Genomic DNA, 28,000 nt, shown 5'->3' with positions numbered 1-28,000 from the left:
CATAAGACAAAGCTCCTTTAATGAAGTAAGAGTATTTCATACTCCAGAACTGTTTGAAACATCCAGGAGAGCCAGGTCCCTGATTTCCTCCAGAAGGAGGTACAGGCTTCTCCCCTTTGTTTGGCAGTATTTTTGGTAATCTTCCTGAATGACGTTTACTTGGACTTCTTGGGCAAGCTGAGCTTCCTCCACGGATCTAGTTACTTCTTTCACTAACTCACTCTTTAGCAAGAGGGCGCTCTGATGGAAACATTCTGTGTCTGGTATCATGTATGGTTTGTTGCTTATTATTTCAAGCCTGATCGTATCCGAATGGCAACGTGAGGCCTGTACAGATATTCTCACCTATCACAGAGGAGAAAATGCACATTACTAAATCAAATTCTTTGTTCTTTACATTGAAACCAATACTCAATGTAAATAGAGACTTACTGTTACATGGTCAAACAAATGGAAAGTCACAGATGCCCCTTCTGTTGTGGTTGAGGTGATTTTGTTTTGAAATCGTTGAAGGGATCCTGGTTTCCATTCAGAACGACTGTCTGCGCCACATGAGATCACCAAACCATCTTTATTTTTTAGATAAGCAGCACCTTTGATTCCAAACCTGAATCATTGCCAGAATAAAAATGCAGAGGAAATGTATTCTTAGTATGCAGATCCCGTCTACTTATCTAGAATGTTAGTTTTTCTTCTAGATTAAAACTTTTCCTATGTTTTACCTTCAAATATTCATTTCATTCACCAGATAGAAACATATTTTGCTAAATAAGACAGTAAAATCCTATCCTAAGACTGATGCAGATGTGCTAGGCTCTAACCTTTTATACTTACATAGTGAATTGGATACTACATTATGAACGTGTGGTAACTACAAACAGTTGCTAAAATAAATATCTTAATAAATTATATCTAATGTACTGTTTGTGTTCTACACTTTTAGTTTAACTATGATTTCTTAACAACGATTGTGTTAGACGTAACATACCTTGGTATAAACACAAGCACACCATTTGTTCTAATTGAATAAATGACCCCATCAGATATGCAACGCTCCTCCGTTTCTGGGTCTTTGTCTTTAAAATACATGCACTGGAACAGCTCTGTAGACTGCTTCTGAGAATGCTGGGCTGCCTGTAAGAAGCACCACCCCAAAGCATGATGACCCCAGAAGAAACAGGGTTCCCACAGAAACAACGTCTCTAAAAAGGCTAGATTCCAGGAAACTATTAATTCAAATATTCTTCTCTATTATGAATTAAATCAATTTTTGTGGGAACCTAACCATCCAGCATCATTCCCTCAAAAATGTCTTAGAAAATTAATTCATTAAAAAAACAAACTGCGGGGCCAGCCCGGTGGCGCAGCGGTTAAGTGCACACGTTCTGCTTCAGCAGCCCGGGGTTCACCAGTTCGGATCCCGGTACGGACATGGCCCGACTTGGCAAGCCATGTTGTGGCAGGCATCCCACATATAAAGTAGAGGAAGATGGGCACAGATGTTAGCTCAGGGCCAGTCTTCCTCAGCAAAAAGAGGAGGATTGACAGCAGTTAGCTCAGGACTAATCCTCCTCAAAAAAAACCCCCCAAAAACCAAACTGTTATTTAGAACTCATTTACAGTTCATTCAGGTAGAGGAAAAGTATCCATATCTATGTCTCTACTGTCAAGTCTGTCCTACCAAAATCCTGTTGGTGGAAGTGTAAATTAGTACTACTATGCTGCGGGGCAATTGAGCAATACGTATCAAAGTTTCATTGGTGCACACCTTTGACTCAGCAATTCATTATCGCCAGGAATTTATCGAGGCAACGACACACAAGGATGTATACACAAGGACGGTTGTGAATTGGATTGCCTAGAACAGTGCTGCCCAATTAGATTGCCTAGAACTTTCTGCAGTGATGGAAATGTTCTATATATGTGTTGTCCCATAGGTACCAACTAGCCACACACGTCTACTGAGTAGAAATGTGGCTAGTGTGCCTGAGGAACTGAATTTTTAATTTTTTTAAATTTTAATTCAAATAGCCAACATAGCTAGTGGTTATAGTGCATAGCACAGAACTAGAACACTGGGTATAGAAAATTAAACATTTAGGTAGTTTCTACTTTTCTGTATCATCAAATTGTTTAGTTCTATGCTGTACAATATTGTAGCCACTAGCAACAATATGAAATAGAATGCAAAGCAGCTTCTAAAACAATCATGTAACTATATTAACATGGGGTGCTATCAATAACAGATGTGTTGAGTGAAAAAAGGCAGATTTCAAACAGCAGCTATGGTGTAATATTTTTATAAATAAAAAGCATTGTCTAGCATTGCTAATAATGGTTATCTCTGGGTGGTAAAATGATATATGGTCTTTTACATTTCTTTATTTTGAGAAAAACATCTAACCTATTGTTAAATCTCCCAAATCTACATTGTTACTTCAGAATATTTATAAATGTATTAAGAATTACTCAACAAACTATAATTTTTCATGTTATTTCATTGGTTAGAATAATTCTAGAATTTGCCAGAACTTGCCAGAACATTTGGTACTTCATTCTACTACAAATAATTAAGCTGATATTCTTTTAGCAAAAGAGATGAGGGGTAAGAGAATTTAAAATCCCTTCTTACTCGGTTTCTGTTGTTGATATGTCTGCATAATTCCTCAAGATCTTTGTTACTGAACAAATTTTCCTTAATTTCCATTTTCTTATCTTTTGAAATGGCTGCCATTAACAATCGGTGTACTATAATATCTGAATATCTTCTTATTGGAGAAGTAAAGTGAGTATATTTATCTAATGCAAGACCTTCAAAAAGAAACCAAAAGATAGAAATTTAAAAAATATACTTTCAGCAACTTGCTCAAGGTTATGGCCATGCAAAGGAAAATTTTAATATTTACCATAATGATGGAACTCTTCCTCTGCACACGATCCAGTGGAGAAATACAGTGCATTAGACATGGCCTGTGTAGCCATAGATCGTAGCAACCTGTTTACGATGGGGTCATTGGGGTCATTTGCCTTATCCAGAGAATCAGCCAGTGTTTTGTTGGACCTGACCAAAAAATGGAAAAACTTTTATTTAGCTCCCAGTAATAATTTATAAGTCAACACCCAGTCTGAATACTTCCATCTGCCTGTAGTTAAATTTATTTTGGACACCTGTCAGAAGCAACTCTTTTCAACTATAGAGATATGGTTTGCTTTTAAAGTTTAAACAAAGAAGGTGTGTCAAAATTTAAATATGTTGCTTAAACAGTATAGAGCAATGTGCTGATACCTACAAGGTTCAGTTAGTCTTGGCACATAGTAGGTGGTCAAATACCTGAATTGAATTCCTAACACCCTTAACCTTAAACATTCTGTACAGGTCAAAGAATGGAGTTTTTCTTTTTTTAAATCAAGAATTATTGAACCAGAGGGAGTTAAAAACACAACTAAACTATCCCTGAGGTACACAAAGTAAAAAACCTAAATGATTTTCCTTTTTTTAAAGAGAAAGAGAGATACGAAGGACTCTATTTACTCCCAAATAATAATTTTTTTTTTAAAGACTGGCACCTGAGGTAACAAGTGTTGCCAATCTTTTTTTTCCCCCTGCTTTTTCTCCTCAAATCCCCCCAGTACACAGTTGTATATTTTAGTTGCGGGTCCTTCTAGTTGTGGCATATGGGACGCCGCCTCAGCACGTGAACTTAACCACTCCGCCATGGGGCCGGCCCCTGCATTTTTAAAGTACCGAAATAAATGGGATTACGTCTCAGTATTTGCCTAACGGGTAGATGAAATTAAACCGAGGATAATAGGTTCTTTTTCTGTATTACAAATTGTAGTACGTCAAAATTATGCCTAAATAAACTTGTGTTAATTTTAAGGCTCTATACCTACATTATAGTAAATGAAGAGAGCCAAGAAGTTTTCTATTTTTGGTCAAAGATCTGGCTGTCACATTTAAGAACTACTGTAAGATAAATAAATCTCCAGCACTCCCTTCCATTCCTCTTGTCCCTAGGAAAGAGGAATTACCGTGTGTCTATGACGAAACCTTTTGCTTTAGCACATTCTCGGAGTTCAGAGAAAAACTCCTGGTGTGGCGGAGGGTGTTGGCGCAAGAGGGCTTGATGAGGGAAGCTCTCCCAGATCTTCTTGGCTACCCAGTGGTTGGCCAGGATCATGCACTCAGCCACCGTCTCGTGGACCTCCAGGGGCTGCTTGGGGATGAGGTCATGAATGTTCTTTTTCTCGTCTAGCTGGACGCGAACCTCCACCCCTTCCAGTTCCAGGGCACCACAGTGGTCTCGTTTAGCTCGGACGTGGCGTGCTATGTCAGTCAGCTTTCCGATTGCCCACACTAACTCCTTGAGCCTGGCTTCTCTGCTCTTCTCATCCAAGTTTCTGAATTCTGGAATATCATCAACAATGCTGACGTTTCCATCCAGCAGTTCCTGGGCTGCTTCATAAAAGAGTTTATACGCTGATCGAATAATGGTTCTGCCATACCACACTTTCTTAATTTCATAGGAGGTTTTATCCAATTCCCACATGACGCTTACAGCATACCTACAAAACCAGTAACACTGACATCGTTATACAATTCTTCCATTTCTGAAGCGAGCAGACCTAGACCCTAAATGTAACTTGAAGGAAACGATATTGCTACAGGTTTCTGGTCTAATGTCTCAATCCAACACTAAATCAAAAAGTATTTAAAATTAAAACAACAAAGTTTGACTAGGGTCTGTTGAGCTCTGAGCAAATCTGCAATGAGTTTACATGTAATGTTACAAACCCTACCTTACAGTTCTCCATTTTCATTAGAAGAGCAGAGCACTCACAGAGGTGAGCCTGCTGGGCTCTCTAGTAAGGAATAGCAAAGCCTTTCAAATCCCACAGGATGACAGTGAATTGCGATATCAGTGTTGATGGCAGGTTAATTAGCAAAAAGTTCATTTTGTAAAGAAGCATTTTGCCACCAAATCACTCTGATTAAAAACATATACAACTTGTATAAAAAACAAAGGGCTACTTTTCCTAATACACAAAGAGCTCTCATAAATCAATTACTAATAGATCAAGAACTCAAAGGAAAAATGGGCAAGGAAGGTGAAATTGTTCACAGAAAAAGATACATAAATGACTGTTGAATGTCCAAAAAAAGTTTCATTTTATTCATAGTAGGAAAAATGTAAATTAAAACCTCAAAGATAGCATTTTGTCTACCAAATTGGCAAAGATAAAAAAACCCAGGATATTGTGCTGGCAGGGCTGTGGGGACACAAGCACTCTCCTCCACTGATGGTGGGATAGAACTGGTGCAACCTCTGTGCAGGGCAATTTGATTCTACCATCTAATCACAAATGCATTTACCCCTTGACACAGAAATTCCACTTCTGTGGATTTACCCTCTAGATATACCGTACTTTTAAAAATGTGAAATGACTTAAGTTTCAAGTAATTCAGTACAGTTTTGTTTGTAATAGCAAAAGATCGGAAACAATCCAAACTGCCATAGATAAGCAACTGTTATTAATGTGGAATAGTCTTCAAGATACATTGTTAAATTAAAAAAGATGCGTGAACAGCATATATATGATGTTACCATTTGTGTAAAAAAGACCACATGTCCCTATTTGTGTGTATTATATCTAAAAAAAATGTAAGAAACTGGTAACTGAGGAAAACTGGTAGGAGGGAGCCTTTCACTGAATAATTTTTGGAACCTATGAATTTTGGACTATATGGTTTTATTACCCAGTCAAAGACAGATATAAACGTTAACTAAAACAAACAAAAAACACCCTAAGTTCATTATCCTCATGCAAAACAGCCTCAACAGGGAATACATACGCACAAAGTTGTAAGCATTTGGTCCCAGACTTCAGCTGACTTCAAAAAGCCAACAACAGAGAGAGAAGCAGCCTCACAGCTAGACAGAGAGAAGAGAGGAGAGGAAGGGAAGGGAAGGTTCGAGAAAGAAAGCTGCCGACAAATAAGTGGTGCAGGGGGATGTAGAGGGGGCAGGGGGTTGGAGAGCGTATTAGAGAGAAGAGAAAGAGGCCGGAATTAAGGGCACCAGGCAGCACAGAAGGGCCGAGACAAGCTCTGAAGATAAAAATAATGAACAAACTCACCTATCGACGCCTCCCAGGAGGGAGCATAAGTCAGCGCTGAGGATGGAGGGCAGCATGTCATAGCGACGGTCTGCTAAATAATAAGTGGTGGCCCTGTGAACGACACACATGCGAGTGCGTGACCTTCAGCGGCAAGAAGCAGAAGTGCTGACTGCGTGGGCTGCAGTGAGGTAAATGGCCAGGATGTCCGCACAAATTCCCCAAGGCTGTTGCCTTTTCATAAAGTGCAGCAGACTGGGTAATAAAGCCATTCCCACGGTCCCACTTCTCAGAGTGATACAGCTTTGGGCGGAATATTCTTCCACTGATATAAAAAGAAAGAAAAAGTGACATGAATCTTAGTCGTGTAAAAAAAATCAGAGTGTAATGATCCAGTATTTATATAAAATAGTATATCACTGCAGGAAAAATTTAACCCATTTCAATTTAGAAGGAAACAACGTGTGAAATGTTCTGTTACAAAAGCAACAGTAAATTGATCAAGGTACTATTTTTCTAAAGGGAAAGGGAAAGTGAACCTCAATTATTTTTTTCTGGAAGGGATCTTCAGAATTGCACAAACATGTGAACTCTTTGTTTTGAAAACCTGAAACTAACATAGTTACGCAATACGTTACAGTCACATATACATAATTACAGTGCTGATTTCAAAGAGCATTACCTTGTTCTAGCTTCAATATCAATATAGGAATTTGGTGCCACAAAGTGTGTTACGTCTGCAATGTGGACCCCAAGTTCCAGATTGCCGTTATGTAAGGTTCTGACTGAGAGGGTGTCATCCACATCTTCACAACCTTTGGGGTCGATGCTGAATACAAGATGTGTTTTCCTCAAGTCTCTGCGTTCTCGTTCGTCTTCAGGATTCACCTTCCAGGGATTTTCGGGTGTGTTCACTGGCATCTCACACATCTGTACAACGAGAGGCCCAATATTCAGCAATTCACGCGCCACAAGTTTCCTATAAAAATCTATTCTCTAATATTCTCAATGTGACCTCATAGAAATCTCATTCATTCCCCATTACCTTCTGCAATTAACCTGTTTGCTTTTTGATCAATAACTATTTATTAGGTACCTAATATGTGTCAGGAACTGTGCTAGGCTCTGGAAAAGTCAGGAGTCAATAGGAAAGACACAATTCCCGGCCCTTGAGGACCCTGACAGTCTGACAAGGAAATGTGCCACAACTTTCACGAGCCCCTTAGTTACAGGGGCTGGAGCAGGAACAAATGGGTGGTTTTTAAAGAGTCCAACATCTACCCCATTTTCAAATGATGCATTTGTTTAAATGTAGTTAAGCTCTTAATGCAAGTCAAGCCTTGAAAAAAATAATCAACAAGTCTCAAATATTAAAAGCTTATTCCTTAAAGATAATTTAAGCAGGACCAATCTAGGGCATTTTCTCTCCATTATTACCTGTGTAAGCCATCAATTTGCAGTTAAGTAGGCTAAAAGAGAAGAGAGAATTCTAGTCCTGTGAAGTCTAATCCATGCTTTATTTTATTCTAACATTTTCACTTAAGTGCTGTCAAAACAAGTCAACAAGTAATTTCCAGAAACTAATGTTTTAAACATAAAAATTTAATAATGAAAATATTCGAAAATATTTTTCTATTATAGCTACTGTTCTGTCAAAAACTATAATGAAAATAAGAACACCCATATGCTCTTGATGGCAATGCAAACTGGTCCAATTTTTCTGGAGAACAATCTGCCAATACATAACAAACAAAAGCTATTTAAATTTTTTATGCCCTCTGACTTGGCAATCTCACTTCAAGGATTACATTCCAAGGAAAATGATCAAAAAGAAAAAAAAGCAATGTTTATAAAAATGTTTGAAGTAGCATTTTTTATAATACTGAAAAATTAAATGGTCCAATGTCCAACAACTGAGGAACGATTAAGAAAACTAGAATACATCAATACACTGTAATTTGCCATAACTATTAAAAATAAGTAGGCTAAGTCAATATACAGAAATAATTGTAAGTAAAAGAAGCAAAACAGAAAATAGAATGTGCACACTATGAATATAGCTATGCAAGAATAATAAACACGATTTATGAGGATTTTAAAAGATCATAAAGTGATGGAAATAGCTAATGTTTTATGTCCATGGAATTTCTGTTTTCTGAAAAGCTTACGAAACTGTTTCATAATGAGCATGATTTTTTGATCCGTGGGTCAGAGATGCGTGGAACCCAGGAAGCAGCTCCCTGCAGCTTTTTGCAGACCTCTGGTGAAAGGATTACGACAGGGAGTGGAGCCCAGTGGGTCTGTAGCTAGGAACCCTTGTAGGTGCTGGGGATGGATGTATACTGACTATGAGACATTCACGTGCCATTTTCAAGCCCAGTTGGAAAATGTAAAAATTTAAGAGTTGTGAATCTGTAGGAAACTAAGATTGCACTTGGAGCTGACTTCAGTCTGGTCCAAACACGGAAGAAAAGAGTGAGATTTTTCTATCATCTGTGGCTTCAGACAGTGGGTTGTTACATAGTACAAAGATTTTTCTTTCTTGGTGAAACAAACAACAACAAAAGCAGAAAGAAAATGTCTTTCACCAGAGCAAAGGACTTGGGGAAATCTGACCTGGGCTTCTGAGAAGGGAACAACTGAGATGCTGTTTTCCACCAGGATGGTTGCAATCTCCGCTTCCAGATCTCCGATTCTTCCTAAGACACGCACAAAATGTCCATTTGGATACACGGATGTCGACTCCCAGGAATCTATGCGCACAACCACCCTGAAGTCCTGCAGAGGGAGGAAGAACACCACCAGCCGAGCACCAGGAGTTAAGTGGGTCCCTTAGAAGCACCAAACAAACAAGATACACAGCATCCGGCTCCAAAGAGAGTGGGCAATTCCTAAGTAGTGCGGTTTGTGTTTGTTTGGTTGGTTCTTTCTGTTTTACTAAACTGCCAGACGGCTTGTGAATGCTTGGCCCAATGCGTTTTAGGGAGGCGTTACATCCCTACATCAATTAAGTGGGCTGGCAATTTTAGTCTGTTAAAGAAAGCCAATCGTAACACTGTCTAGTTAACCTTTGCAACACAAGGGAAAAACCCGATTATGCATAGTCCAAATTAAATTTCGAAACAGCAACCTCAATTTTTTGTGTGTGGGAGTTACTTTCTAATTCTAATTTCTTTTAAGTTACTTTCTAACTTCTTACAGCATCTTTTGGTGGGGAAGAAGGTATCAGTGTGAACTGAACCCCACTGCCCCCAAATTCCTGCAAACCATGGAGCTGGAAAGCAGTAGTTGCAACTGCCCTGGGAGAGGCTGCACAGGGCTTCAGGATGGAAAGGTCCACAATGACCAGGCTCCTGGCTGGGGACATCCTCCTTCAGTGTCTCATTAGCAAACTGCAAAACATCACGCAAATCAAATTGGGCGATGCCTGTACTCTTCGCTACAGTCAAGGTTAATTTTGAACTTTCTTGTTTATGTCTTCTCTCCAGGGCTATATATTCCTTTATGGATAATCGATTCTGTGAAGTACCACTATATCATCCCCACAGGGCAGAGCGATCGTATTTCTGTATCCCTTGCTGGAAGAAAGCTTGTTAGTGTTGGCAAAGTGTATCTATTGAAAGTTTCTGTGTTGGACAGCTGGATAATATATGTTCTCTCCAGTTGTCCTACACAGCTCTTTTTAGGACAGTTTCTCTCTGGCCTTCATTTATTAACCAAGGACTACTTAATAGATGGTTCTATATATTTGGAATTTCAAAAAAATAGGATGTCAGAATGCCAGATGCCATCTATAATTTATCCCTTCTTATGCAGAGGAATTAACAGTGTTTCCTGGTGCTGCTCAGAAGCGGGCACAGACAGAAGGAGAACAGAAGAGCACAGTAGCAGCTACCTGGAGGGCTTCTGCTTGCTGGGTGCTAATTCGGATTTTGGGAATTCTGTAATCCCAAGGCGTGACTAGGATTTTCTGAGCATTTTTGCCCTGAGATTGGACCTCTTCTTTGGATGGAAATGTCACCACATAATCCCGCCAGTTCTTCTGAAGGATGCCCACCACTCTGCCTTTAGGAAAACAAAACAAAATAAAGCCTTAACTGGTGAGATGTCACCTATCTGAATTTGACCAGTTCAGCAGTGAGGAAGAAAACAGGAAACACAATGCCCCATTTTTCAAGCACATCCACACAAGTTGAGAGATATTTAGACATTTGCCTTCCTAGCATTTTATTAAGATGGACAATTTTTTTAAGATAGATTTTTTTTTTATAATGTCAGTATGCCCTTTCTTCTGTGGGGCCCGGTGTGATGTTTAGAATGCATTAGTCCCACTTTCTCTTTTGCCCTTACCTTATCAATCTCAGGTTTGGGTATGTTGGGAAAAGTCAATGATTTTCACTTTTTTTAACCTATGCCCTCTACTGTGCCATTTTCATTGTGTTTCTTGCCTTTTCCCACCAACCAAGATCATTTGGCCCAACATTATATACAGAAAAGTGTACAAATCATAAGTCTGATGAGAATAGAATAAACCTGCAGAGAGGGGAAACTGACAATGTAGGGAAAGAAAGGATATCGTATATTAATAACGGCAGTATTTCTGGATTGTTAAGGAGAGGAAAAACAAACATTCCACAACAAAGATGGATAGCGGGTGACTCTCCGGCGGGCTCACCTGTGGGCATGGGCTCACTCGGGGGCTCGCCCGAGGCCTTGTCGTCACTGTCATTCTCGCACAGGGCGACGGTTCTCCCTTTCCAGTCATTTTTAGGGAGCAGCTCCACAACGACCACGTCCCCGTGAATCGAGCGGTTTCGAGCCTTCATCCCATGGATTAGGACGTCGCTGACTAAACCTGTGTTTGGGGCAGCACAGAGAAACCCCATAAAGCCAAGGGGGATGCCACAGCAGTGAGGCATTTCAAGCATCAAATATTTGAGGTCTAATCAGCATTCCTGCAAATAAAAGCTTCCTACTTTCAAAGGTGAAGGCAAACTGTTTGTTCCGTAGATTAGGAAGGAAGAACCACGGCCGCCATGTCAGACTATGTAAGGTGCTTTCATAAAGGCCACCCTCAGCCATCTTTTTAAGTAGGTGACAGTTCCCTGCATGACACTATGTAAGCCTGTGCTGGAATTCTGTCCCACACCTGCAGGGGCCACCCAGCCAGGGAGTGGTCAGCAGGCTGAGGAACCGTGGACACTGCAGAGTTGAGAGGGGTAATTCTGACGAGCAGAAGCCCAGAGAAAGCCATTGCTTCTCACTCTCCTTCAACCTAGCCATGCCCTCTCGACTATCAGGACTCTGTCACCTGCCATTGCAGAACTGAGAACCACACTCTATGATGATACAACTTACTTACACATTATTTTCATTTTTATTACTTTAGCAATGATTCCAATAAGGCAATCTAACAGACGGAGGCAGTACAGGGCAATGCCTCACAGTCTCAGCCAACTGCCACAGCGCAGGCTCGGCCCCACCACTCACCAGTTACTGCGCTTCTCTGTATGTTAGTTTCCTCGCCTGGAACCTTGTGCATCCTCATATACCAAAGGTGGAGAACAATAATAATGCCTACATTCAGTGCTTAGAACAGTACCGGATGTATAGTACGCACTCAATGAAATATTAGCTATTATCATTTTTTAAAGTTGATTACAATAAAGTCAGAAATTATAGACAAAAAGCTAGGGGAAAACCAACCCACGATCCCACATACCCAGTGGATGTGGGGACAAGTGACATGGCATATAGGATGTGACAATTTCAAATTTGCTTTCTTCATTGTGTAATATCAGAATATAAAAGTAGTATGGAAATTTATGTAAGGCTTATACTGAACCTGAATCTTTACTGCTGGCTCCTTGAAGTCGAACAAAAGCTTCTATTTGAGCTCTGTGTTTGTTGACGTTCAGAGTTCCCTAAAATCATAAGAAAAATCATGTGACCAATTTCTTTTCTGCCTGCTTTACCTCCAAAAGGTACAGTTTTTAAAGACTATAGGAAAACATCCTCATAATATTCTTATAAGGTTTGTGATCTCTTTCTTTAGGAATAGCATTCATTATGAAGGTTTCTATTCTCCAGAGAAGATACCGTTATTTGGAACTATTCTTAGCTATACCTAGTGCTGAAAGTGCCAGGATTTATCTCAGCAAAGTGATGAGTGGTCTTTAAAAAATCTTCTTCCTCAAAATATCCTCCCAGGAACACTGTAAACTTTACCACCAGGTTGACAAACCCCACTCTGGGTAGACTCATTTAACACACCCACACCTAGGGAGGGACGTTAGTGTGGTATCCTCAAACTTCAGCATGCATGAACACCGTCTGAGCTGCTTGTCAACAGTGTAAAATCCAGGATGGAACAGTTCTGCATCTTGATTGTGGTAGGGGATACACAAATCTACACATGTGATAAAACTGAGTAGACACACTCACACACGAGTCTATATAAATAACTGCTGAAATCGGAATAATAATCTTATCTGACACCTTCTCAAGACCCTGACAGCATCTGGGTTCTGGGTCCTAGGGGATCACCAAGGGGCCCTGAAAGGAGCAGGAAAATGGCAAAGGAGTGAAGAAGCCAAATTTCACAATTTTGCCAAACCTCCAGAACTTGATTCAAAAATATATTCTCTTTCCCAGTGACAGGAGGCATTTACGAGGCTGCTTGTGTGATGCTCAGTATGCGGCCCCATTAAGAACATTACAGAGTAGCTCCAAACCGGACAGCAATGTCTACAGGAAGAACGAGTCCCAGTCACCTTAAACGCCGACGGCCCTCGCCTACTCACACCCATCTTCTTTCACAGCTTTTGAAATTCGAGGCTGTGACAGGAGGCAAGTGGAGAAGAGAAGAAAACACACCGGCTCCTTCCTCCTCACCTCACCTGGATATAGCGTCCAGATTTGATGCCGGCTTCTAACACTTCCAGGGGAAGATGTTCTGGGTACTCCTTGCCGTGGCCCTCCTGACTCTCATTCTCCCTTTCCCGTCGAGACTGAAGGATAGAATCACAAAGCTCATGGGCCGCCTTTAAATCAGGCCAAAAATTGTCCAGGTAATTCTGCATTTAATAAAAACACAAGAGAAACACGGCCATTATAGTCAAATCACAAAAAGCCCTGCACAGGAAGTGCTGGCCTGCAGTTCTGAAGGGGTGTTAAATGAGCAGGACCGTCCCAAGCCTCAGCTACTGCTTCATTCTCTACCAGCTCTTTCACCCCCGAAGCCTCACCAAATGAACGCCAGGGACGCTGTTGCCACCACGGAACACGTCCATCTCCCTGACTACTCCGCACTTGCAAATCTCCCTCTCTCCACATCCCCCCACGTGTGTCCATACACACGTCGCCTGCCTGTCTTTACATTATCTCATTGCTAGACAACGGGTGATAGTGAATGGAGAGGAAAAGCTCCTATGTGTACATTCTTGTCCTTTTTTTTCCATCTGGAAATGTTTGAAATTTATAAGAAAAGAAATTTAAATAAGCACGCAAAAATGGCAAGGAGTAAAGTGCATAAGGAAATGTCTCCCCACCCCCAACCCACTGGCAATGTGAGGCGAGCTGGGGAAAGCAAAGACGTTTCACTCTGTGGTGTTAGGCTTTCTCTCCCTCATAAGCTCCCAGAGGACAGTCTTCTTGTTACTATGCACAGACTAGTAACACGCCCCATGCAGGTGACTCTCGATGTTGCTATTAGTGATGACCTAACTTTGAAACAAGCGCTCAGGCTCCCCTCCCAGCAGACTATCACCGAGATTCACTGCGCCTCTTGGCGTAATTCTTTCAGAGAGGCCCGAGACAAAACACGGCGGCGACGCCCACAGAGGATGCTGTGGGGAGGCTGGCTGTCCGGCATCTACTTCCTGTGTCCAGAGTGCATGCCCTTGGATGGCTGACGCTCACTAAACAAAGTCAGATTTACGGGAGATTTTAACTCAACTTTGAGCCTAAGGTACAGTCTAGCACGTTCTCTTTTCTCAATTTAAAAAGAGAATACATTATCCTGATTGTCAACTTCCGCATTCCTCCCACTAATTTCAGGGTCCTGTTCAAGCTGCTTCCTTTCTTTCCCTAGTCCTTCCAGAACTTCCGTCTGTGCTAACTAACATCAGCACCTCAACTCTGCAGTCACTCACCACGTCTCAACACCAAACTTGTGCCACTAGGAACTAGCTCTTCAGGAAGGGTTTGCAGTCTTCACTCTTCCCCATCTCACTTCAAGTCCCCACAGAAAATTCTGGACTCCCCTCTCCTCTGAACCTCACACTATCTCTTTTTTCCTCCTATCACTCATCTCTGTGAAGCCCCCAGTCACAGTGTGCTTAGGAAGCGCTGTACAAAACAAAACTGTACTACACTTCTGGGCTACAAAGAAAAGTAATTTCCACAAAAAGTAGAAAAATGTAATTTTAGTCAACTGTCTTCTGCAGGAACAAGACATGATGTATTACAGCAGAAAAAACAAGTGATACTGCCATTAATATCCAGGGCCCATGGAATTCTCTGGCATGCCAGAACACTTTTTCATAGCAGGGCCAAGAAAATTCTATTGGCAAATCTTTAGCAATGCACGCACCTGGGAACCCTTATAGAATCTACAATTCAAAATCTGTCTAGACTTTCTGTAAACTGACAGGGTAACGGAAGCCCTCGTTCTAGCTTCTGAGTCAAAAAATGATGTCAGCCACTAGAACTTGATTGACCAACTGGGCAGGCAGAAGAGACCAGTAACCTAGTGAGAGATGAACAGTCATCCTACTCTCCCAACAGGCACCTAAGAAATAGGGGAACTGAGTTGCTAAGATAGCCCAAGAAACTGTCACCGACTATGCTGCTCCCGTCTGACAGCCTTCACATTAAAATATCACATCACGCCCCGTCCTTGACCCCTGTTCACCCCCATGCACATTCACAAGCAGGAATGAGGGAGGAACAGCGAAGAAACAAGATCAGGCTTTCAACCTGTGTTTTCTGTGCGTTCAGAAAAATAGTTTGGGAGGCAGTGAAATTGGAGTCAGACTGCCTGGGTTCTAATCTCGGTTTTACCACTTTCTCCCTGTGTGATCTTGGGCAAGTTGCTTAGCCTTTCTGTGCTTTAGTTTTTTTCACCAATGAAATGGGGATGATATAACACTCACCTCATAAGGTTGTTGTAAGAATTGGATGAAATAATACACCTAGAATAGTCCTGGTATAGATAAATGTTGGCTATTACTATCAGGTGGAGCCTTGTAAAACTGCCATTTTGTAAGTCAAAAACAACAGAATATTGGTAATTTTATAAGATTTAACCTATCATCATCATTACTAATATTGTTATTGTTATAACAACAAACATGAGCTTACTGTCAATGGTAGTTTATTGGGCTGAAGTCTTGGATGCTGTGGACCTACAGTCACATGAAGTTTGCCCAAATTTGCTAAAGTCAAGATTAATTAGTTGGGGAGTAACAAAGACATGGAACTTCTTGAAGTCTGCCTTTTCTGTAATTTTCCCTTTTCTGTATCGTCAAAGGGATCTAGAGCCTTATGGGAAGTACTTAGGAAATGAACACACACACATTTATACACATAACACTGGAAATACCTTGAAAGAAATCACAAACACTCCTTCTGTTTCGCTTCCATACTGCTGGATTGCCTCTTCATCTTCTGTCACCATAACGATTGGCATCCTATCCTGGCAGTGGTGATAGTACCAAACGGCTGCATTGTAGATGCTCCTAGAAAAGCAAAGGGCACGTGAGCCCTCCCAAGGCACGTAAACACAAGCTATTGTTCAGAATTCCTCACCTGGCTTTTCATCTGCTGTCCTTTGATTCATACAGACAACCACTCATTCATTCATTCAACAAATACTTCCTGAGCACCCATTATAAATACACCCTGGGTTGGGTGCTCTAGGGGATACAAAGATGAATCAGAAAGCACTTGACATCTCTTCTTGCCTAAGACATCCAACCACCACAGCAGCCTTTTTTATTCCTCGACATGACCAAGAAACCATGAGGCTGTGCCACCTTTTAACAGCTTTTAATTGGAGAGTTGAGCCAAACAGCACCACACAGATGACAAGCTAAGCTATGAGGCTTCAGAGATGAAGAAACAAGCCTTTGGCTAAGAGAAATACCAGGTTGCGAGTAGCTGAAAGTCATAATCCAATAAGGTCTGATATGGAATCACATGAAATGTCTGAAAATCTTCCTGAAAAGAATCTGAATTGGAAACAGAGACTAGGTCTGGAGACGTGTGTTCAAGACTGGATTACGTTCCCAGTGAAGTGCACAAACTTGGACAGCCAATTTCTGTAGGTATCTCTCTCCCCTTCTGCAAATTAAGATGCTATGTAAACTTCCTTTAGTTCTAGAATTAAAAAAAAAATTCAGCCAACATATCCTGAGTACCTACTACGTGCAAGGCTGTGCAGTTAGTGTGATCATTCTGAGTACTCACGTGTGACCCAATCTAGAGAAAAATTTGCTTTTTCCTTTCTGGTACTGAGCCCTGTGGGAACTTGGGGCCTATAATCAAGAATTCAGTATGTATCAGTGCTTATTTTGCTCTAGGGAATTTAAATATTTAATGGCTATAGAGATAAAGAATTACGAAGAAAAAGATGATTGGAATGTTTTGTATGGATAAGGCATTTTAAAGCTTAAGGCCTCTTTTGCCCTCTACAGAAGCGTGTAGCAGAGGCTATCAGTGCCTGGCAGCTGCACCCTAGGCCCACCTCTGACTTGAGCTACAGCTGGGCAGGCAGCTCCATCCCACCTCAGGGGCCCTCACCTCTAGGGAATGACCCCCAGCTAAAGGGGGGGACTGACTAAATGCCCTCGCCTCTGCCCTTGGAGGTGACTTCTGAGGCACACTACACTCTCCACGGCTTCTCAGAGGTGCCCAGCAGGACCGGCCTTGGTTTCCCGCGGCAGGAACACATCCTTTACCGCTTCCTCTCTTCTCTGTCTGTCTCCCCACTTCCTCACTCTTGCTTCTGGGAATTACCTACCCTGTAAACAACCCACATCCACGTGCCTGCCTCAGGCTCTGCTTTTAGGTGGATCTAAACTACAGCACTGCTCTTCCTAAAACAGCTCTACCGGAATCAACCTACCAGTTTCAGTTCAGTAAGATTGGGCGGGATGTTAGAGCAACCTGTACCAGAAAAACTGAGATGATCTTAGCTTAGAAGTAGGACGCCCTCACCCCAAACACACACACAAGCAGTAAAGCTATGACATTAGGATCATTGGAATGATCCTGCTAGCTGTCAGGGTCTGGGGCAAACTTACTCTGGGTACCTGTATCTCTCTAGTTACAATTTCTAAAATACATCAATTATGTATTCAAATGGCATATCTAAAACACTGACGCAGTAAGCATTTCAGGATTAATCACGGCTCCCGAATAACTGTTGGTTCGTTTTGGCAGACTCCTTAGATCAACTCCCAAACAGCCAGCGATAAAGAAGGCAGAGAAGATGCTCGCGTGAAGACTCGCAGCCACGCAGCGCCGTACCTGGTCTGCCACTTTTCCAAGGATTCTCCTCTCTCCCGAGGGAGATAGCAGTGCTGCTGGAATTCATTAGCAAAGAGAACGCAGTCATGACGCGCATCCTTCAGGAGGTTTCGCAATTTGTTATACTGTCTGTGACACAGAGGAGAAAAATAAATCTAACATCGCAGGTACTCATCTACCGCCAGCTCCTGCTAAGAATCACAAAAGATGGGGTATTTTAGAGCAAAAGATTGATTGGTTAAAACTCAAGAAGCCTTTATTTACACTGGCCTTAGCGTGTGCAGTGCTACTGGGCTGCGTGTCTCAGTTCTGCCTGCTGGAATGTGCTTCGGCAGGGCCTCGTTGACTAGTGTGCAGATCAAACGCTCCCCTCCCCTTTCCCCTTCCGAGGCTTCCGGCCATTTATTGTGTAATTATAGACCCTGCCCCACAGAGCCCCCTCTTCAGAGGCCCGCAGAGGACACAGAGGTTAGCACTTTAATTTTGTACCTCACTTTGTTCTATAAATGGCATTAGGCATTAGCACATTTTATACTCGCCGGCAGCCATAGAAAAGGACGTGTAAGGTAAATAAGCTTGGGGATTAATCTGTGAATTTTATTTATGCAGCCATCACATTTACACGAGTGAGGGCTAGCTTCATCTGCTAGGTAACTAACAGAAAGTTTCAATTTTTCCCATGGGGAGATCCTTCCAGTAATGCCAGCCAAAGTCGCAAAGCAAATACGCAGTCTTGCATGGCTCAGCCTCTAAGGAGGGCTTTTTAATAGTCTAGGTGATATGAAACAGAAAATATTCAGTTATTTTAAAGGAAGTCAATTGTTCATTTAAAAACGGATTGATGTTAAACCAGATGTTAAATTAACATATCAATTATCCAAGGCAGATGACTGGCATTAATATAACAAAATTTGTGCCCTTCCATTCCCACCTCCAACCTACCTCTATGGATTTAAAAAAATGAGTCTTTTCATTAAAGCAAAGGGAGAACTCTCCAACTTATCCTCTAAATAAATGCTAACCACCAATATCTGTGTTGTCTCAACACTTCATTAGAAAACAAGGAAACACTGATTTTAATTTCATAGGAATTCTAATTTTGAGCCATCTTGAAAAGAATCATCAAGTAATAGCAACTTGTAAAATTTCCTAAGAGACAAAAAGATTGTTTCATTTCTGTGAATGGCAGCTTTCCTTAATAGAATTCCACTTGTGGAAACAAATTTTTGCCATGCCACAAAGTGCCTAGAACATATTAAATCGGTAATTTTCCCACCTTCACAAAGATACACGTAAAATCATTTTTATTTTAATTTTTCTTGGTGAGGAAGATTGTCACTGAGCTAACATCTGTGCCAATCTTCCTCTGTTTTGTATGTGAGATGCTGCACAGCATGGCTTGATGAGGGGCGTGTAGGTCTGTGCCCAGGATCCCAACCTGCGAACCCCGGGCCCCCGAAGCGGAGCGCGTGAACTTAACCGTTACGCCACAGGGCTGGCCCCTTAAAGTAATTTTTAAACCTCTCAGACTACGCATAGAGGAATCCACACCACCCTGTTAATGATGGTTGTCTCCAGTAAGGCAAAGACTTTCTGCTTTACACATTTCTGTCATGCGTGAGTGTTTTTTCAAATGAGCACTTATTTGTCAAGTAATAAAAAGATTTTAGAAGAGGCTTCATAAATATCTGTAATTTATTATTTCAGAGAAGACACTGAGAAACCGTTGCCTGTTTTCTGACCCTGTCCTCCCTAGTTCTTGCTCTTTTTGTCGCCCATCCCACTCTATACGCCCCTAACAAAGCACCCGAGCTCAGTGCCGCTGTGTGTTTACATACTAGCTCCCTTACTAAACATCCTTCATTCAGCACGTATTCACTGCACTCCTTCTATGCATCAGGTCTTTTCTCCACTGAATGCCCCCAGGGGACACCAGCTAGACATCCCACGGCTGCACTTGGGCAGTAGTCCTGCTCATGGGGACACAGCAGAAGCACCATTCTTCAAAAAAATCAAAACTAGAACTACCTTATGACCCAACAATCCCACTTCTGGGCAGAGAACCCAAAGAATTGAAAGCAGGGTCTCCACAAGATATTCGTCCACCCAAGTTCATAGCAACGTTATTCACAATAGCCAAAAGGTGGAAGCAACCCAAGTGTCCATCGACAGACAAAGGGATAAACAAAATGCGGTGTATACACACAACAGAGTATTATTCAGCCTTAAAAAGGAAGGAAGTTCTGACACATGTTACTATATGGATGAACCCTGAAGATATTATGCTGAGTGAAATAAGCCAGTCACAAAAGGACAGATACTGTATGATTCCACCCATCCGAGCTATGTACAGGAGTCAAATTCCTAGAGACTGGAAAGTAGAATGGTGGTTGCCAGAGGCTGGGGGAGGGGGAAATGGGGAGTCAGTGTTGAATGGGTGTAGAGTTTCAGTTTAGGAAGATGAAAAGAGTTCTGGAGATAGATAGTGGTGAGGGCTGCACAACAATGTGAATATACTTAATGCCACTGAATTGTACACTTAACAATGCTTAAAATGGTAAATTTTATGTTATATATATTTTACCATAATTAAAAAAAATCACTATGTTAATTGACAAAACAAAATAAAACAAAAAACAGAACTACCCATTTCAGTGGGATAAGTGCCCTGACAGGAAGAGTGCAGGGTTTGACCAGGACGTGGGAGGGATGGGGAAGGCATGTGGGAGGAAGGGACACCTGGGACCTGAAGGACGAATGACAGCTGACGGCAGACAGTATGCTTTGTCTTTGCCTCTTTGGTGCTTAACCCACAGCAGGCGCCCAGCAAACATTTTCCAAATGAGTAAAGGAACCCACAACCCTTTGTGACAACAGTGATCCAAATACCACATGGTAACGTCTCAGAACAAACCCTGGCATTTTTAGAACCCAGTGACTCCCTTGCTGAGCTCCACACCCATCACCGCATTTGTTACCACACCAGCACTTCGGACCCAGGGGTTCTCGAATCCTGTCCTCCCCAAAAACTGATGTCCCACCAGTCAGACCCAGGGGGTTTACCACCAAATGAGAGTAAAGACAATCCTTCCCAATGTTTAGAAAAATATACAACTGAAGAAAAAGAATTTTCTCCATTTTAAGTTTCACTCCCTTAAATTTTCCTTAGACTTTAGTGTGTGCTTCCATTTGTCAGCTCCCTATCAGCCAGATAAAACAAATGAACAAATGGCACAGAATATTAATGGAGAAAGCGGAGACGAACAGCGAATCACTCTGCGTGTGACAGTCGGGTTGTCCTGTAGGCCTGGGCTCGTGGCTATAATTTAATAGTGCACACACACCACACAGTCGTATTTTTTGCCACTCAGGGTTGGTGGTGCATATGATGGAATGAGATATACGAGCATCCTGCATGGAGCCGGCAAAGAACATCATGGTGCCTTGAACAAGTTTGGCCTAAATGATAGGAGGACAACAGATTCAGAGAGTCAAGTTCAATCAAATTATCTTAAGTTTTTTAAAATTTCCGTCTTACAGAAAAACTCTACTTTCCCTGAACTGACTTAAGTCTTTTCAAAATTTCCATTATCCAAACATCTCGAACAATTTCTTAGGGGGACAGCTAAACATACCTTCTTTAGATGGATTTTTTGCTATTTTCATTCAATGACGGCCTTACCTACAGATGCAACGTCCCTTCCCCTGCTGACTGTACTCTTTGGGGATTGGAAGTGGGTGGCCCTAAACTAGCAGGGAGATGCACAAGGAATGAGTCCTGTATCCAACATTGCATTTCTTCGACCAGTTTTCGCAGAGCCCTGGTAGGGTCTTGTAAACTTGCTTTCAGAGGTCCTTGAGTTTCCCACAAGAATTTTAAAAGTTTGTTTCCATTTATAATATGCGATACTTTTAAGACATTTTTAATAGAGTATATTTTGGACAAGCTGAATGACTACCTTCTACCTGCAATGCCATTTGGTGTCAGTGCCGGACCTTTTGGAGTCTCAAGGACACCTAGACTCATGACCTCCACCCTCCCCCTCAGGCCTCCTGCAGCGTCCCCTCTCTATCCAGTTCCGTAAGCCAGAAACCTTTATCCCTGACACCACCTTCTCTCTCACCTCACTTACCTAAATCCATTACTAAGTTCTCGAGATTTAAAAAAAATAACAGCTTTACTGAGATACAATTTACATACCATAAAATTCACCCTTTGAAAATGCACAGTTTAATGGTTTTTAGTATAGTCACAGAGTTATGCAACCATCACCACTATCTAATTCTAGAACATTTCATCACCCCAAAAAGAAACTTACACCCATTAAGCAGTCACTCCTCACTTCCCCTGACCCCCAACCCCTGGCAACCACTAATCTACTTTCTGTCTCTTGGATTTACCTGTTCTGGGCATTTCCTATAAATGGAACCATACAATATACGATGTTTTGTGTGGCTGGCTTCTTCAACTTAGCATATTTTCGAGGTTCATCCATGTTGTAGCATGTATCAGTACTTCATCCATTTTTACGGCTGAATATTTCATAGTGTGGATAAACATATTTTCTGTAACCATTATCAGTTGTTTCCATTTTTTTGCCTACTATGAAGAGAGCTGCTACGAGCATTTGTGTACAAGCTTTTGTGTGGGCATGTTTGCAGTTCTCTTGGTCACATATTTATGAAGTGCTATAGATTTTACTTACTAAACAGCTCCTGGAAATGTCTATTTCTCTCCATCTCTAAGCTACCAACATCTCCTGTCTAAACTAAAGCAATAGCCCCTTCTCTTCTTTTCTCTATGCCTCTTCTCTACTGGCCTGGTAATCTTTCCAAAATAGCAATCTGATCATGTTATCCCACCCTGTTATAACCCTTCACCGACATGCTGAGGTCCATGAGGCCCACCATCCAATCCAGGGCCTTCTTTCAGGTCCTGAGCATGCCACATTCCTCTCCCCATGACCTTGCATGGCAGTTTCCTCGCCTGGAAAGCTTTTCTCCTTCCATTGCCTGGTTTACGCCTACTCATCCCCGAGAGCTCAGTATAGGCAGCTCTCCCAGGAAAGCCCTTCCTCGTCTCCCCAACTAGTTTGGGCTCTCCTGGAGCCACACCTTCAGCACACTTGTCACAGTGCAGATCTCCATCTGCTTGTGCAATTACCCGATCGCTGCCTGTCTCCCGCTCAAGACCATGTCTGCTTCTGTTCACCACTGCACCCTCAGTGAAAGCACGGCATCTGGCACATTAGTCTCTCAATACATATTTGTTGAAGAAAGGAACACCTGAATATATGAATGAATGAGGTGGACAAGACAGCCTGAAAGAGTTATCAAGTGACCCCTCATTAAATAAGCATTTGAGGATTGTCAGATGGCAGCATGTGTGATTATCCTGAACAATTAAAAACCTGAGGGGCCGGCCCCATGGCCGAGAGATTAAGTTCATGTGTTCCGCTTCAGCAGCCCAGGGTTCGCCAGTTCGGATCCTGGGCACAGACCTACACACTGCTCATCAAGCCATGCTGTGGCGGCGTCCCACGTAGAAGAACTAGAAGGACTTACAGCTAGGACATACAACTATGTACTGGAGCTTTGGCGAGGAAAAAACACACAAAAAAGAGGAAGACTGGCAACAGAGATTAGCTCATGACCAATTTTCCTCACCAAAATACCCCGACATTTTTCACACTGTTTTGTACAATATGAGAACAGGCATTGCTATTATTGAAATCAAATTAAAAATCATATTAAATACAGAATCAGATTAGAGGCTATGACTTTCTATTGTTAAACTCAACTCTGGTGATTTCATTTCAGTAAAATAATGTTATCTGTCACTTTAATGTTCATCTGCAGTCTTCTGATTTTGTAGCTTTGTTTATTTAATCTGAAGATTCAATTTGGTTTTAGGGTTGTATTAAATACTTAAGCATGAGGACCTATACCTAGATTTATGTTTAAACATATTAGAGTAACAATACAATAAAATAATTTAAATTAATGCTGGGTGTCCATGAGAATTTTTTTCTCTTAGAAACAAAGCTGATAACATTACTCACGTTGAGTAACACTGACATATTGGATGGAGAGTTAGCTCATGTGGACCCCAGATCCTCTCTAAACCCATGGTAGTCTATGATTACAGTCTTATGTTACACACTGAGAAACTGAGGCACGAACCATGAACTTTTGACACTCTGAAGTTACACAGAAGAATTCAGGAGGGGGTCAAAAGTAGAAAGCAAGGCATCCTTACACCAGACACTGACCAGATGAGGTATTTCAACTGACAAAGCTTTCCTAAGCAATAACACTCCTAAAAGCATATCAAATAGAATGAATTATTTACTAGCATCTCAAAAATCTCCAAGGAAGGATTGAAAGACAAAATGTTCCCCGATACTAAATGAAGCAGAATACCACAGAGCCTCTGCTAGGCCACATTTGGTTAAACCTAAGAAGTCAAATCACTTACGCTTAACACTATGGAGGCCAAATTAATAAAGCAAATCTGGATGTTATATATTCTATGGCTATCATCAATTCTAAAGTTAGCTTTCCACATATGACACTTTCTAGGGTTTAGGTAACTTTGGTCATTGAGCTGTTTTAACCTGTTTCATCAGCTGGTTGCTTAACAGGTAAACAAAATGCCCAGTCCCAAACCTGCCTGATTCCTTTCTTGTCTTTTCTTCCTCTTCATCAATCACATTCATTATCTTGTTTTAAGACCAGTCTCAAACCTATTTTCTTCACAGGGCTTTCTGGCCTAATCCCCACACCCCATATTTACTTCTGCACTTTGCATGGTCCACATTAAATTATCTTGCACATGTCCAAGGTGTGTCATAATTACCTTCTTGCTTCTTGCGTCTAACCCCAATAAGACAACAGGTTTGTTAAAGAGAGGGATTAAGACTTCTTTTTCTAACTCCAGAAGGAACTAGGAGCTCAAAAAGTGCTTACCAAATAGGAAAACCAGGGTGTTATCATATGGGTCTATTTCATAACTCTTCATCTTTAGTTTTCACATTTAGTGTATTCAGAGACATGGTAAAGCAATGGAAAACCAATAGTTTTTCATCAAGTTAAGTATTTTTGAAATGTTCAGGAGAAAAAAACATTTAAATTTCAATTCTTTGCTTTTGAATGTCTCAGGAATTGGTTTTTAAAACAACCCTTAATATTAAAAATATGTTAGAAAACACAAGTTGAAAAGGCTCAGCAGTGTGTTAGCAATCCAAATGATAACAACAAATTGATTTTAGTAGCAGAAATTGAAATACGACACTTGGAGCAGCATTTAAACCTAGATATGCATAAACATCTATATCTTCGGGTCTGAACGAAATCAACTTCAAGCTCATTTAAAAATATTCTATCTGAAAAACCTGCACCCAATCTAGATAAACGCACATTTTTTTGAACTGAGCATACGAGGACAACTTATCATTTTCATATACAAATAAACATACTTCATCTTTTACTACCAAGGTCTGAAAAAAACCACAACATTTAAAAAAGAATGAACACATAGTTTCTGCTTTTTAAATAACTTGGAGTGTTAAGAGGTTGAATATATAATTCTAATATGCTGTTTCCATACAGTCCTTAAGTTCAAATCATAAATCTTTCCCAATGTTAAATGAAGCAAAACCGCTTTGTGGAGCACAGTGGGCCCTCCATATCCGCGGGTTCCGCACCCGTGGTTTCAACCAACCGCGGATGGTACACGTACGTACCCTGTTCGTGATCCGGGGTTGGTTGAACCGGCGGTTGGTGCCGGAACCAAACCCACACTGACAGCGAGGGCTGACTGCATTTGTTCAAAAGGTGAACAACTGTTCTTCATTGAGGTACAAGACAAGCATTTTAGACTGATTTCAATCAGAAATCTTTTGTTTAGCAAATACAGTTTACTATGGTTGGAAGTTACACCAGTAATCTAAAAACAAAACAAGTTAATTCTGGTTTCACTGAATAAATCACTACAAGTACAATTTGCATGCACAATAAAGGAGTCTAAAATTTAAAAAATACTCTTTTTCCCAAGGGGGAAAAAAGTAAGCTTCTGAAACAATGTATCTATAAATAAGATTATACAATATGTGTTACCAACAAGAAATAAGCAATAACTCTGCTATTATAAAAATGCAAACCAAAGGCCAAGAACCTTAAATTCCACATTTTGGGGACACTGCAGTTTACTGATTTTCAGTCAGATCTTTTAGCCAGGTGTTGAAATAGAAATATAAAATGTTACTGCGTTCCTCACTAGCAAAGAGAAGACCAAATTAGTTCAAAAAGTCCTTTCTGACAAAATAATGAATTCTCCCCTTCCCTCTCCAACGAAGGACCTTTTCCAAAGGGGAAATGGAAATCTATGCCATAAGTAAATAAATAAATAACGCAAACCAGATACCTCCGGCCTCTTTGATGCTGCACAGCTTGACAAGCCGTTTGCATGAAAATAATCCCCTTCAATTCCGCAAACTCAAGGATCTCCAAGTAATCTTGAACAATTTTCCAATCTGGGATCACATAATGAGTCACGTCACTAGACAAGAGTTTCCCATCTGAAGAATAATCCAAAATGAAAGAGATTAGATGACACTTGCAAACCTGGTTTATTTACTATTTCAATGTCTTGGGGCCCCGGTGTGCAAAATAACTTCCAATCTTAACTACACGGTGAAGTTTTTAAAAGACAAGATCAATCTACTTTGGTAGAGGGTCAAAGTTCAGGTAGATTCAGCACCTTCATGTTTCCAAACTGCGAGAAATAAAAGCTCAACGTGGTTCATGGTGTTGCCAGTGGAGAAGGGGATGAGTGATTTTTTAAAACAACCAAATCGTCAGCACAACCTGAACATTTCTCTAACTCGCTGACATACACTCACATTCAAATGGGGCACCCCAAAATATACATGTTAACCACTTGTTTACGCCCAGCAATTTCAAGTCGGTTCTGTCTCAAGTTTGTGGACACGCTCAGAAGTCTCCAGGGACCAAAAAGACGGAATTGACTAGAAAAGATGTTCAGTGCAAGGAAGGGCAGTGGTAGGGTTTCCACCCCGCCCGTGCGTCAGGGGAGCTGGGTGGCCAAGCTGTAACTAAAACCTTCACCTTAACAGAAGCTGAGGATTCCAAATACTCGCTGAAAAGGACCACCACGCTCACCTCCCACCAGGGGGAAGAGATCCAGGGACCTTCCTCGTTAAACCGGCCACCCTTGCGGCCTAGAAACCGACTGGGGAAGGTCTAGTGCACAGCAGCCCCAAGCCTAACTTCCCACGACCTTCCTGTACCACGAGGGCCCAGACCGTTCACAAATCCCGCAGTGAAGAGGGCCGTCCTCTTCTGAGGGACACGACGTCTGAGGCATCGGCGCTGGCAGGTCAGAATATTTGTGGGGAGCAAAGCAATGTCAAGAGGGCGCCACCGGATCGCGTGCCGCCTCTCACTGCAGGGCCAACAGCTCAGCACCTCCCCATTTCGCCACCACACGGTGCCGGGGACAGCGGCGGGCGGGCTCCCTCGGGGCAAGGGGCGCCCGGCTCTCGGCCGCCTCACGTTACCGGGCGGGCCCGTGGGGGCGTCCGCGTGGAGGCCCCGCAGCAGCGACCAGGCCCTTCTCCGAGGCTCTGGAGCCGCCGGCCCCTCGTTCCCGGCCCGCAGCCGGGCAGGGTAAAGCCAGGGCGGCGCCGCGGGCCTCGCGCTCCGCCTCGGGCAGTGCCCTTCCGCCGCCGGGCGGACGCTCGACCCCGGCCCCGCCGCCCTCACTCCGCCCGGCCCGGCTCCCTCGCTCCGCCCGGCCGCCCTCACTCCGCCCGGCCCGGCTCCCTCACTCCGCCCGGCCGCCCTCGCTCCCGGCCCGGCTCCCTTGCTCCGCCCGGCCGCCCTCACTCCGCCCGGCCCCCCTCACTCCGCCCGGCCCGGCTCCCTCGCTCCGCCCGGCCGCCCTCGCTCCCGGCCCGGCTCCCTCGCTCCGTCCGGCCCTCCCCGGCGGGCCCTCACCGCTGCGGCAGGCGGCGGGCCGCGAGCAGAGCGGGCTGTTGCAGGGCACGCTGGGCCGCAGGTAGTGCTCCCGCACGATCCGCAGCGTGCGGCCCCGGAAGGTCCTCAGGAGCAGCACTTTCTCCCGCTTCTGCAGCATGCTGGCGGCGCTCGGCCCGCAGCGCTCCGGCCCCGCGAGGCCGCCCCGAGCGAGCGGCCGGGAAGCGGCGGGCGCGGCGCGGCGGCGGCGCAGGCGAGGCCGAGGCTCCGGGCCCGCCCCCTGGGCCAGGCCGGCCTGGGCTACGCGGGCCCCGGGCCGGGCGGCTGCCTGAGCGCTCCGGGGCGAGCGGGG

General features: G+C 42.7%; 1 protein-coding gene across 3 annotated transcripts; it reads right to left on the bottom strand.

Moving 5' to 3' along the window:
• Positions 1 to 2: 2 nt before the first annotated feature.
• Positions 3 to 28,000, bottom strand: DIS3L (DIS3 like exosome 3'-5' exoribonuclease). Of its 3 annotated transcripts, none has more exons than XM_046654630.1 (17): positions 27,670 to 28,000; positions 26,075 to 26,228; positions 17,650 to 17,778; positions 15,722 to 15,857; positions 13,017 to 13,193; positions 11,963 to 12,041; positions 10,793 to 10,972; positions 10,013 to 10,182; positions 8,734 to 8,895; positions 6,800 to 7,047; positions 6,139 to 6,231; positions 4,033 to 4,566; positions 2,907 to 3,061; positions 2,633 to 2,811; positions 989 to 1,134; positions 433 to 607; positions 3 to 345 (listed from the first exon to the last, which is right to left on the bottom strand). In XM_046654630.1, exons 1-17 carry the CDS (start codon positions 27,806 to 27,808, stop codon positions 37 to 39), a joined length of 3,165 nt encoding a protein of 1,054 aa, XP_046510586.1. In that variant the 5' UTR covers positions 27,809 to 28,000; the 3' UTR covers positions 3 to 36. The 3 variants fall into 3 exon arrangements, with proteins under 3 accessions (XP_046510586.1, XP_046510587.1, XP_046510588.1); XM_046654631.1 differs by lacking the exon at positions 27,670 to 28,000 and adding an exon at positions 26,976 to 27,479; XM_046654632.1 differs by lacking the exon at positions 27,670 to 28,000 and adding an exon at positions 26,833 to 26,950.

Source organism: Equus quagga, chromosome 2 (assembly GCF_021613505.1).
Source record: "Equus quagga isolate Etosha38 chromosome 2, UCLA_HA_Equagga_1.0, whole genome shotgun sequence".
In the NCBI taxonomy this organism is placed as follows: domain Eukaryota; kingdom Metazoa; phylum Chordata; class Mammalia; order Perissodactyla; family Equidae; genus Equus; species Equus quagga.
This window is presented reverse-complemented; position numbering and strand designations above follow the sequence as displayed.